The sequence below is a fragment of the Pholis gunnellus genome (genome assembly GCF_910591455.1).
Source record: "Pholis gunnellus genome assembly, chromosome: 2".
In the NCBI taxonomy this organism is placed as follows: domain Eukaryota; kingdom Metazoa; phylum Chordata; class Actinopteri; order Perciformes; family Pholidae; genus Pholis; species Pholis gunnellus.
The window spans coordinates 23401082-23414566 of NC_136536.1; the positions used below are offsets into that span (position 1 = coordinate 23401082).

The 13485-nt window shown below is 42.7% G+C and overlaps 1 protein-coding gene across 1 annotated transcript; it reads left to right on the forward strand.

Annotated features, from left to right (window-relative positions):
- Positions 1–2946: 2946 nt before the first annotated feature.
- krt8 (keratin 8) lies at positions 2947–8420 on the forward strand. The gene is made up of 8 exons (XM_079172322.1): positions 2947–3475; positions 5149–5357; positions 6018–6078; positions 6187–6282; positions 6448–6612; positions 6839–6964; positions 7092–7356; positions 7497–8420. Exons 1-8 carry the CDS (start codon positions 3050–3052, stop codon positions 7808–7810), a joined length of 1662 nt encoding a protein of 553 aa, XP_079028448.1. The 5' UTR covers positions 2947–3049; the 3' UTR covers positions 7811–8420.
- The last annotated feature ends 5065 nt before the right edge of the window (positions 8421–13485 follow it).

The following is a 13485-nucleotide window of genomic DNA, read 5'->3' on the forward strand; positions in this document are numbered from 1 at the left end:
TTTTAGTCTGAGTCCGTCCCTTTGAGCTTTGCAACCCCGTGCCCTGCAGTCGCCAGTGCCTCGCTCATGGGCTGGCATCCATTTTGGCTGAGAGGGGACAGGGGTGGGACTTTATTTGGGTGTGTTTCCATGAGGATAATGAGGCCAAGAGCTAACGGCGGGCAAACGAGGAATGTTAGAGAAGGTGGAGGGGAGAGGATATGATGGTGGAGGGGGGTTTGGATGGGTAACGCCAGGACACATGACTCATCGTGGTGAGGGACTGGAGGAAGAAATAAATGAGGGGGGGAGGAGAGTAATGCAGGGCCGGTATTGGTGGAAGGACGGTTGAGGGTTTAGCCGTCATGTATGCCACCATAGCTACACGCTGCTGCATGGTGGGAAACATGATTCAGTAACCGTGCATGCAGCAGTGATGGGAGCAATAGTGGCTCTGTTATCACTGTGGTGTAAGAATTCTTTTGCAACGTTTGCACAGTGAGTAGTTCTCTCAGGAATACGCATCAGTAATGAATTATAGACAGATGTTTATAGACCGTAATGGTGCACCATAACTCTGAGGTGCATGTTGTGTAGCCAGATATCCAGACACATGAGCAAACGGTTGTATATCAGCATAGATTAACTCTGACTTCATTATTTTTGTAAAAAGCCTCAGGCGCAATGGTGTTAACCTGACATACCTCCTGTTTGACAGCTGGTTGGTGCAGTTCACCTGGTTTGCAGACACAAGTACACAAAACTGTACATGTGGTATGTATTATATTTAGAGCAAGGCAAGGTGTTGCGTACAGGTTGCCCGCAGCAGCCAAAGAATTTTGAGCCCTAAAGCATCCAAAACTGGTAATCCTCCACTAAAAAGTGTTATTGTGGCACAACGCTGTGGTAACGGTTACACTCCTGTTTTAAAGACGCCCGAAGGTTTAAATGCACGCTCGCTTACTGTGGAACTTTCTTAGCATTATAATCGTTTCATTGGAGTTTTTGAAAAGAACAAGCATAATTTGTCTTAAGTGGCGTTGCTTACAACTGAGTTTGACGTGCTAGCACAGCTAGTGAAAAGGTGCTATATGCTACTTGTTATGACATCCAGTTGCTTTTCCATACAGTGTTTATAATTACTCAAAACTACTCAAGGTTTGACTGTTTGGGGAAAAAAAGGCTTGTTTGCTTTCTTGCAGAGTTAGATTAGCAGAAGTGGAGCTACAGCACACAGACGGGGAGCTAAGCTTAGCATGAAGACTGAAAACAGCCTTGCAGTAAAACCCCAGCAAAGGTCAGCCTACCAACACCTCTTATTAACAGATTATACAAATATAATGAAACCATGATGCATACAACACGTTCTCACTCCCAACTTGTTCAATGCGTTGTAAATGACCTTATGCTTTAAACTATGACCCTTCTAACATCAGTTTTACTTGTGTCAATTAAAGCTTGATATATTTATACGCTTTCTTTTCAAAATAAACTTCCATTTAGGTTTAGGAAAAGGTTGTGTTTCGGGTTGAAATAAGTGTACTTGTTACGTAGTAGGCTAAGTTATGTATGATACATGGTAACTGTACGCAAAGTTATACAACCTATGTACTGTAGTTGAATTCGGCCTTTTGGCCGTCGCCATCTTGGATTTTGGCTGTCGCCATCTTGACTTTTTACAACCAGTGAAATGAAGTGACCATATTTGAACTGCAAAGGAGTGAGGTAGAGATGCCGAATATGGCTCTAGTAGCGGTAGTGACCTATCAATCACAAGGTGTCCCCGCCCTAAAACATTCCCTTCTTTATCTATTTGAGTCTAAATGAGTCTAAATGGACCATAACTTACTAAATGAGCATCATGCTGTATTGAAGAAGACTTGAAACTAGAGATTGAGACCATAAACTCATGTTTACAAGGTTTACTAAGGTAATAAATCAAGTGAGAAGTAGTCATTTTTATCATAGACTTCTATACAATCAGACTTCTTTTTGCAACCAGAGGAGTCGCCCCCTGCTGGTCACTAGAGAGAATGCACGTTTTAAGACACTCCCACATTGGCTCCACTCATCAGAACCGGAGGTTGTCGCCTGGTAGGACCACTGACCAAGCAACAATATTTGACGAGTTGGAAGTGAGAACAGGCTGCAATTTGTTTTTACAAATTTTGTTAACAACAATTTGTGGCGTAACACTGTGTTAATTGCTACATAGTTTTTCAGTAAACAGCTGAGGGATGGAAAGGCAATGAATTTCTTAGCTCGCAGGCTAACTCTAACAATGTTCATACATACTAGTATATATATAATAGTCACGTCAGAAAAATATAATTGGAATGTGAGTCAGCATACTGCAGCCAAAATGTAGCAATTATAATACAAAATGAAATGTAAGATTAAATAGAATATGGTACAGTAGTAGTAGTGAACAGAAGAACAGTTATAGGAAAACCTGTAAAGTGAAAAATAATAAATTTGGAAATAGTTACATGATCTAGTGACTGAAACTAATAGAAGGATGGTGAAGGGAAAGAAAATGGTAGCAGAACAGATCATTGGTGATTGTTAAGGGATAATCAGAAGTATGTACCTTCCCACATACACACACAACATTTTTTTATACAGCTGCAGAATATAAATTATTTATATTTTCAAGAGACCTGTTGAATCAGCTGTTTTTGAGCAGTTTTTCCTGGACACACACACAAGCACAGAAGATCAAAGAAATACAACCACTCGATAATCCTCTCAGAAGACCAGGTTTTCTCTAAAAACAAAGAGAAGCCTGTATAGAGACCAGGTAATGGTTTTGAGTGACTGGACAATGTGTCATAGAAGTGTAATGTTACAGCCCTGCCTCCCTCTCTCACCCAGACTCGCAGGCCAATGGCAGCTCACCACAGTCCCCACCCACAGCCACAGGCTTTAAAACTCCTCGGTCGGTTTCTTCTCCTTTCTATCCACTCTGGTCTCTTTCACTCTGCCTGCCTGCCCTGCCTGTATTGCCAACCGAGCCATTTCGGTCTGACCTTCCCAGACTCATCCAGAAGAAATTCCTCCAGATTTCAGAATGACCAGTTACCAGAGCAGCTACAAAGTGAGGAGTTCCAGTGCCCCGCGGAACTTCAGCAGCAGCTCCTATTCCGGATCGGGTGGCATCAGCAGCCGCAGGAGCTACAATGTCAAGAGTTCCTATGGAGGAGGCAACAGGAGCTTCGGGGGCATCACCAGCTCCTCCGCCTATGGCCTGAACTCAAGCATGGGCGGCGGTGGCATGGGCGGCAGTGGCATGGGCTTCGGCGGTGGTGCAGCAAGCATGAGTATGGGTTACGGCGGCGGCATGGGTGCTCAGGCCCCTATCACCGCCGTGACAGTGAACAGGAGCCTTTTGGCCCCCCTGAACCTTGAGATTGACCCCAACATCCAAGTCGTTCGCACCCAGGAGAAGGAGCAGATCAAGACCCTCAACAACCGCTTCGCTTCCTTCATTGACAAGGTAAGATCTTGTAATCGAGGGCTGAAAGATGTTTGCGTTCTCTTCAGGACAGAAACTTATTTTAAGTGCGTGGAAAGCTCAGTCACGGTGTAGTCAGAAAAGTGGAATGTTTCTCTCCGGCTGCTGAGAAACTGTTATGCAATATTTGATATAGAGGTCAATATGTTTGCCACATGTCTTACAATGCTGATTTCCCCCACTATTTGCCAGCGCTAGATAAAGTTCGCTCTCGCCACCTCCCACAAAGGCAGAACAAAATTGTGGAAAATGTGCCGTCGCTCAAAGTTAAGGATAGGCTCTCTATCGTTTGGCTCAGGCTGCCCTTTTATAGTGATGAAAAACAGACTTGCAAAAAAGGAAAGACTGGGAAAGACAAATACAAAGAAGGAGAGAGAGAAAGCTAAGGGTGTGTCAGGGCAGAGCTCAGGGCTTGTGATACGAGTTACCTTGGGAATGATCCCTCCCTCCGCTGGGGTGTGGCTCTTTGTGCTTCCCTGATGGCCCCCACCCCTCCCAAACACACACACACTACACGCACACACACACACACACACACACACACACACACACACACACACACACACACACACACACACAGTCACTACTGAGTGCCATTGTTACCTTTAAAGACAAAACTTTCTTTCACAGTGATACATTTTAGTGTCCATTGGGAGTTTGTTGACTTTTAATCATTCAAATCAGCATGTTATACTCAGGGTGGTGTGTGAGTGTGCGTGTGTCCTCTGAGGCCTCGGCAGTGGGTTAATAATTAAAAAGGTTTCATGTTCTGGTCAACGTCAGCTGACTGGCTACGTATCAGCTCTCCCTCTCCCGTCGCAATGATTACAACAAGGAAGATAATGCGCGTTTTGCATGCTTCGACACAAAGCAGATAAACCTCCGCCCTTCTATCACCTGTTATCTTGCCGTGTTTACGCCGGTTCAAATTAAGAAGTTCTTGGTTGGATCCCACCTGTATCGTGCAATGTGTCAGATCAGGGTTCACAACCTTGCTTTTTTACTCTTTACAAATATGCAAACTTAATTTTCCCCCTCCTCCTCCTCTCATTACATCTCCCACACTTTCCCCCTCCATCTCCTCTCCACTCTCTGCTTCGATCATCACCTTAATAACACGGTTAAATATTTACCTTCCTGCATCTGCCTGCGGATACGACTTCGCTACCCCCCCTTCTCTCTCTGTATTGGCAGCGAACCTCGCTGTCTAAAAACAGGAAGACATGCGGGAGAACGGTTAACTGGCCCTGTTCCTCCATCAGCTGCTTTTTCCAAACCTCCCCCCACCTCCTGTCAGGATGCACGTAGGTCAGGCCTTCCTTTGAAAAAGCCCGTTCCAGTCTGAAGCCAACAGCAGCTTACAGCGCTACAAAGTTAGATAAGAACAACAATGACTGGAGACGGGGATTGGTAGGCATGGCGAGGTTGATCTGATGCTTGAGTATTTGGGTGGCGATGTTGTTTAGACACGGCAGAGCAGTTACATCATACCTTTTCATAATACTTCATAACTGATGACAAGGACTCCGTCTTTACACTCATTAACACCATAAACAAGCCTGTAAGAGACTGATTCTTTGTGAAGGCTTCTTGGATTGGTTGCTCACTCATAACTCATAATAAATACCCCCCTCCATTTTTTTTCCACGCATCAGGTCCGCTTCCTGGAGCAGCAGAACAAGATGCTGGAGACCAAGTGGAACCTGCTGCAGGGACAGACCACCACCCGCTCCAACATCGATGCCATGTTCGAGGCCTACATCTCCAACCTGCGCAGGCAACTCGACGGCCTGGGCAACGACAAGATGAAGCTGGAGGCCGACCTCCACAACATGCAGGGCCTGGTGGAGGACTTCAAGAACAAGTAAGTGTGCAGGGCTGCAATGATAGGCTTAAAAAACAAAGTGTTCGATGCAGAGTCTGACTCGTTCTGCCCCATAAAGAAGCACACTGTTTATGTAGGATTCACCTTTTTCATTTTGGTTGCACTGGACGATTTTCAAAATGAGGAGAATCTTCATTCATAAATAAAATACAGGTGGACTTGTTTTTTTGTGCTTTGAGACTAGCCTCGCAGCACACTTAGCTCGCCTGTTTTCGGACTACTCCCTACATCTGTCCATCATCTTGCATCATACACAAACTGTAGGGAATTACAGCACCGAGGAGGCATGTTCCAAACACCCATTGCAATACATTACATGTGACGGAAGGTAAAAATCATTTTACAGAGTTGACAGAGCTTTCCCTGCACATGTCTCTAACACAAACAGCTACGATAGTGCCATACATATTGGCCAGTTGTCCAGAGACAAATGAAGCGTATCAGCTGAATTCAGGGGACGTCAGTAACACCTCTTAGGCTTGGCCCTGAGGCAAATGTCCCAAAGGAGTTCAAGAGTTAGGGATGGACTACTGGCGCCTCCTAGTGTTGCATTGGTGTGTAAACTAAACAGGCGCATGAGATGAGTGTCTATGTGAACATTCAAAGTCTCACCATGAACTGTATTGTTTTCCCTCTCAGGTATGAAGATGAGATCAACAAGCGCACAGAGTGTGAGAATGACTTTGTCCTCATCAAGAAGGTAAGCATCAGCATTTACTCAACTTGCCTTTAAGTTGGCAAAATATAACCTCTCTCCTGAAGAGTTCTTTGTGATGTCCTATTCGAATACAACTTTTATCGGTTCCAGGATGTCGATGAGGCCTACATGAATAAGGTTGAGCTGGAGGCCAAGCTGGAGAGTCTGACAGATGAGATCAACTTCCTCAGGTCGATCTATGAGGAGGTACGACATACAAATTATCTCAGTGGTGTTGTTTGTTTACCTGATTTTCTCAGAATCTGTTTCGCATCTTTACTCGCCTCCCGTGCGGGCCCTTGAAGTGCACTTGCCGGATAGGTTTCCTGGATGAGGTGGGGTTTTCCAATCTCTCTCCTTGTATTTCTTCAGGAGCTGCATGAGCTCCAGGGACAGATTAAGGACACTTCAGTCATCGTGGAGATGGACAACAGCCGCAACCTGGACATGGACTCCATTGTGGCAGAAGTCAAGGCTCAGTATGAGGACATCGCCAACCGCAGCCGCGCCGAGGCGGAGACATGGTACAAAAGCAAGGTGATTGGGAGCTCCTTTTGAATTATTATTATGTCCGTGTTTCTGTCATTTCTTTATCTAGAGAGATACATACGGCGTGTGTTGCAAACCCTACTGGCCATGTGTATCGGTTCAATTTATACTGAAAGGAAGCTCAGTAGCATTCATCAGTTCATGAGTCAGAACATGCAGTGTTCTGATCGATAGGGTTTCCAGTTTGTAATGTCTGGTATTGTTTTTTGTTTAGTATGAGGAGATGCAGACATCCGCCAGCAGATACGGAGATGACCTCAGGTCCACCAAGACAGAGATCTCAGACCTCAATCGCATGATCCAGAGACTGACATCAGAGATTGATGCCATCAAGGGACAGGTATGGAAAAAAAGTATTTTGGCGCGATGGTACATGAGCCATCATATATAGTTTGTTATTGTCATTTAACAATCAGAAGAGTGGACAAATCCTTATTTTCTTTGACGGGGCATTTTTCTTCTCCCAGCGCGCCAACCTGGAGGCCCAAATCGCAGAGGCCGAGGAGCGCGGTGAGATGGCAGTGAAGGACGCCAAGGCCCGCATCAGGGACCTGGAAGACGCCCTGCAAAGAGCCAAGCAGGACATGGCCCGCCAGATCAGAGAGTACCAGGACCTGATGAATGTCAAGCTGGCTCTGGACATTGAGATCGCCACCTACAGGAAACTGCTGGAGGGAGAGGAGGACAGGCTGGCGACTGGCATCAAGTCCATCAACATCTCCCAACAGAGCTGTAAGTCATCGTCATCGTCCTTGCCCTCATTGACTGAAGTCGACTTCTAACCGACCAACTAACGATCTTCATTGATTGGATTTTGTTACATTTCTTTGTCAGCTTCCCACGTTTGACTGTTTTCTCCTGTCTCTCAACAGCAAGCTACAGTGGTTACCCCACGGACAACGTGAAGAGCAGCTACTCAAGTGGCTACTCCAGTGGTTTCAGCGGCGGGTACGGAGGCGGATATGGCGGGAGCAGCATGAGCGGCGGCTACAGCAGCGGCGGCGGCTACAGCAGCGGCGGCGGCTACAGCAGCGGCGGCGGTGGCAGCGGTGGCGGCTTCAGCAGCGGCAGCACCGGTGGCGGCAGCTACAGCACCACCCAGAGCAAGAAGAACGTTGTTATCAAGATGATCGAGACCAGGGACGGAAGAGTGGTGTCCGAGTCCTCTGAGGTCATTGAGGATTGAGCTGTCAGGTTTAGAGGTGTAGATACCTGTCTGCTATTATCTCCTCTGCCTCTCTGGTAGTTTTGTACTTACAAACCCCCCCCCCCCCCCCCCATACCCCCAACTATGAAGTAAAAACGCTTGCCAGCCACTCTCCTAAACATTTACATGAAGCAATAAATGATTCTAACACTACCAAAGATTTGAAAGGGACCAAAGAATTTATTTTGTATGTCTGATGTCCGATTGTCTGAACTAAAACAGAGTAATTTTGTCACAGAAAGTGAGATAGAAACTGGGCAAAATGCAACTAGGACAAAATATATATATATAAATATATAACACTCCCTTGAAATCTATGAAACAGCTATTCCATGCACAAAGGGCTGTTTCCTTCAACATGGTGTTGCATAGACAGTGGTGTTGTCAAAGGAATGTGAATGTGCTGAAACAGTGCTCAACCAGTGTCTTAAAAAATGGCCTGCTACAGTAGGTAGTGCATGTCTTCCCTGTGCGTGTCCTGTAGTTGAAACTGTTTGACCCCTTAGGAGGCTGCCCGCATCATACTGTTGTGCTGAGGTGCTGTTTTTGCTACCAAACCAAATAAAAAAATGTGTTTACTGAAGGAAAATTATGCGTTTGTTTTAATTTCTTGATGTCGATGACTCAAAGAGAAATATAGTTGTAGTATATTTGAATATATCTGAATCTGACCAGAATGAATCAAAGTACTAAAGCATTCCAGACTCTGTAATCAGGGAGAGTTCTGAGTAATTCTTTTAAATCCAAAGGAAAATTAGAAACTAACACTCTCTTGATTAATATGTTTGAAAATGTACATGTATCGAACACTAAACGCTTCAGTGCGTAGCATTTATTACTGGCAGAAAGGGACTAAAATATTATGAAGTATGTTTTTTTTTTAACACTGACAATAAGCCATTTATATCTAAATAGTCGGGCATGTTCCTACAGTAGCCCAGAACGAACAAACCAAACACTGGCTAGCGAGCCAGTCAGGCTTGCATTGACCACTGTATTTTTTCTACAGAAGTAAAAAGTTTCAGTCGGTTGCAATATTTAACCTTGCCACTAGATGCTGCGTAAAAATAAAAATGAACACCGTCAGTAACAGCATCATTAACTGATCCGGATTAAGGTGAGGGTTAGGATCTATCAAATCTTGTTTCTTTTGTGATCATGGTAAAAAACAATTCAATGAAATGACAATTCTCTGGCCATAGTGATCATTTCAATCAAAACATACAATACACCTTTAATAACCCTAGGCCTATTTTTAGCCCTGTGCTCGAAAATGTCCTACCCTTACGCAAAGGGGCTTATCTCGCTAACTACAAGGTCTATTTGAATCATTTAAATGGCATAATAACACAAATAAATGTGAGCGTTGTTAAGATGTGTACATATCATTGTATATGTTACTGGTAAATGCTGGACGAATGTTACACACAGCTCAAATTAAAAATGTTCAGGTTCGACTTTTTCTTTTTTACCTAAAAAGCACTTTTATTGATTTGAAAGGATGCAGAAGCTGGCCTAAACTCTCCCAAATCATATCACAACATGTCAGCAGTCCTTTTAAAAAAGGAATTGGCTTTGATAGAGTGAAGTATGCCTGAGAAATCAAGGTCAGCTGAGGTCAGCCAACGTCAATTCTGATTTTGGAAGTAGCACAAATAGCTGTTTTATTGGACTTTCATATACTATATAACTATATATTTCACTTCGTTTATCACTAATAGTGTTCAGTCTATCTAATACAGCAGTTTGGCATCATTTTGAGAGCTTTGGCTATATAAAAAACTGTAAAACATGGCTCATTTTCATCAGAATTTGAGTTTTACGTGATGTATTTGAACCTTACTAAAGCCTGTGATTGGCCGATTTGCGCATATGACATAAGATTTGAACTGGAAGAGTGTGAGGAGTGTATGATGCGATCTTCGAGTTGTTTGACAGAATTTTAAGCCAATAAAATAATCGAAAACCGTGATCCGCCCCCATGGGTCAAACCCATTGGCCAAAACTGAAATAGGTCAAATGCCTACCCTAAGTTAGATTGATCCCAATTTCTTCAGGAAACAGTTCAGAGCCGCCACAGGATGTTGATAGAACAGTAGGACCCGGGGAAATATGTCTTTGTTTACATCAAAACAGCACAAAGGTAAGGAGTTTATGAAATATTAGTGGTGAAGCGGTTTGTTGTTCTGGTGCTTGTTTGCTCACAGCTCTGTGGTGGTTTCACTTAGATAAATAGTGAAGATATCTTTGGATCCAGTGTGTTATTGGCGTGTTTTATGCTATTTCGGTTTTCCGTGTTAGCATTTAGCTTCTTCTTATTAGCGCCTACCGGAGTGTGTGGTCGGCTCAGCAATGGCGAAAAAAGAGTGATATTGTGGACATTCTTTTAGTTGTTTATTTGAGTTTGTGTAGAATTGTGTTTGGAGTGTGTACACTGGCTTGCAGGATAGTGTTGAACAGAATCTCTTCATTAATTTGGTATATAGCATGTATGAAGCATTAATAATATTTTTGTATGAAAAGTCCATTCTACGACATTTGGAACAGAGCCTCGGAACAGAACGGAGACCTTTTGGGCGTTCTCGGGTGCAAGAAGTTTACTCTACATAGTAACAGTGTGAGATGTGGTCACAGTGTACTTAAAGTAATTAAAAGACAGTTAAAGGGTACCAGAAACCTAAAATAGTGGGCAAATGAGGAGCTAAATCTGTGTTAATGATCAGAACCTGTTTGTTTATAGGTTCACACCAGGTTTAAACTGTGTTCTATCACGGAGAGGAAAAAAAGTCCTAATAAGGAACACTGCTATATACCTGGGTGTAGCCTTTGATGTTTTATTGACAGTTCATGGGTCTAATTAGCCAGTTAACAGCTCGTTGGGAGTGCCGACTTGTTGACCTCTGTATAGGGTCTACTTGAGTTCAAAAAGTCGGCACTCTCAATTTGTCTACGGTATAGACCTTCTTCACCTGACATTTACACTTACGAACAAGATTTAATGGATCACCGCCATTGCCGGAATTTTGTGAAGCAGAAACTATTGCGTTTGAATTGTAAAGTGGAAGCAATCCTGTTTTTATAACTTATTTTTGTAGATGTTTCACTGTTAAATCCCATTTAAACTTTATCATCTCTTAAAGTTATTAAGAGGATCATGTTAGCAAATTAGTCCAAGGAGCTAAGTTTTTAGGTTAGCTGACGGGGAGCAACATTAGCCTTCATTTGGAGTGGTGCAATTGTTCACTTTGATTATGACTTGAAGGGTAACTTTGATTAAGTTGTTCAAGCTGGATCCTATTTCCCAACGTTTTTGTGTCTAAGTAAATAATGCCGACAATTATTGAAATGGTAAAAGAAGTGAAAAGGACCCGATAGAGACATAAAACATTTGTTTTTACCTTTCACTCGATCAGGTCTGTTTGTTATTAACTGATTGGACTTTGCAGGAGACACATAATTATACATATATATATATATATTGGGAAAAACATGACTCTAAATGAAGTTTCCTGCATTTTAAATATATTGATTGGCATAGCCAGACAGCTTGAATGTTCGGACAGTTTGGAATGATAAAATGGCCAACAAGTCGTATTCTGGTCTAATGAGGAAATTACGACCGTAAATGTGTTTTTAACTTACTTGTTTGTGCGGAAAATTTCATTTTGAGGGGAACGCGTCTTTGCACGTGGCCGATCATTTTTTTGTGTTGGGTGTTTCCGTATATATAAACTGATAAATCATGATTATGCAATAGGGTGGTTGGATGTGACAGGCAGCTTGAGTGTATATCTATGAACAGCATCCAGGTTAAGATAATAAAACAATATTTCCCTTTTTTTTATCAATTGACCACCAGGGAGCAATGTCACACCACTAGAACTGAGTGTGTTACCCTGCAGGTCAGGACGAGCCCTCTCACAGGAGCCCGGCGAACACTCTTGGTGTGTGTAGCCAGCGCAGTAATAGTTTGAACATTTTGGGGGAAAATAAGGATCTATTTTGCAATGTTTTTGTAGGCAAATTTATTTTGCATATGTTAAGCATGCTGCAAAGACGGCTTGAAAATGTGAATGTAAAATGTTTTACATTACATTGACAAGAACTACCTGGGCAGTCATTTTGACCATTTCTCAATTTTGCAATGTAATAACTTTGTCTACACTAAATCCATGTAACATATATATATATATATATATATATATATATATATTTTATTGTATTGTGATGAAGTGATTGGAAAACAAGTACAGACAAGAACATGAACTCACAAACAGCTATGGGGATAATACAGATATCCTTATACTCATACATACATACCCATATAGAAGATGAGGGAAGCAAAAGAAGTAACAAATATATAGATAATAAGATGGCGTAAATAGAGTAAATAAATTAAACAAATACCAATTAAAGTACACATAAATATAAGATAAGTTAATAACCCAAATAAATAACTGAATTAAAAGAAATCTTTAAATGGCTATTTAGTGGCTCCCTTACTGGTCTGGTGCCTGCCCCCCATACATGATAATAGCCATATTTTATTCTAACATTGTTATTTTATTTAAATTACAAAAACACAAAAGAGTTATTTATTTCTACCTTTAATGGCCACAACGGTCATATACACCGCGTACATTATCATGTGTTTTCAGGTAATTAACGGCCGGTGGCAGAGGAGGGGGGACGTGGTACAAAAACATTCTTATGATCATGAAGCCCAATGTTCCTGTGCATTTCTCTGGTTCGTCAGTGAAGTGTATGAACCAAACTACATACTGGAGTCTCTGAACGGGTCAAACGCGGGTTGAATGCGCATCGGCAGGTCGCGTTCAACCCGGTGTGTGAACTGGCTGTGTTGTCACTGCGCTGCATCCTAATGGTGATCCGACCGTGGATCACATCTCTCGGCAGCGTCCAGGCGCCATCTCACTCCCTCTCCCTCTTCCTGCACTTCTCGTAGGCCTGCTCAGAGAACTGAACATGCTGGCATCCATTCCCTTCTTTCACACAAGGAGGCAGCATTGTGTTGTTTGTCTCACCGGCAGCCTACACAACAGGACCCTTTTTAAATCCTGTACCAGCAACCCTTCACATATTGGTGACTTGTCGCTGTTAACAGTTTTGAACATGAATGTTGTCAAATAGTTCTTATCAGAAAATGTTCAACATTTTGCAGGAAATGAGTCTCAGATGTCCATCCAAAGTCTGCATTTTGTACGGGCACAGGCAGGGCGAGGTACGAGAAGGGAGTGTCTTTGAACATGAACAGTAACTTGACATTGTCTTGATTTGACAGTGTTAGAAACCCTAATGCACTCGAGAGAAGATGCAACTACACAAAGATACAAAAGTCCAATTAAGTCAAATAAATGCTGCTTTTCTTTACACACCGAGTCAACCAGCATCTATTTAATGCACATCAAAAATACTTGAAGTGAGGATTCTAATGAGGAGGTGTGTGTGTGTGTCTTTTAGCTTCCTCTTCGTGTGTTCAAACGAAGATGGTTATGTAACTTGGCTGTCAAACATGTTCCATCTTTTACACGCAGGTAGACCTAAACCAACTGTGTGTGTGTGTGTGTGTTTTAAGATGGTTATGTAACTTGGCTGTCAAACAAGTTCCATCTTTTACACACAGGTAAACCAAC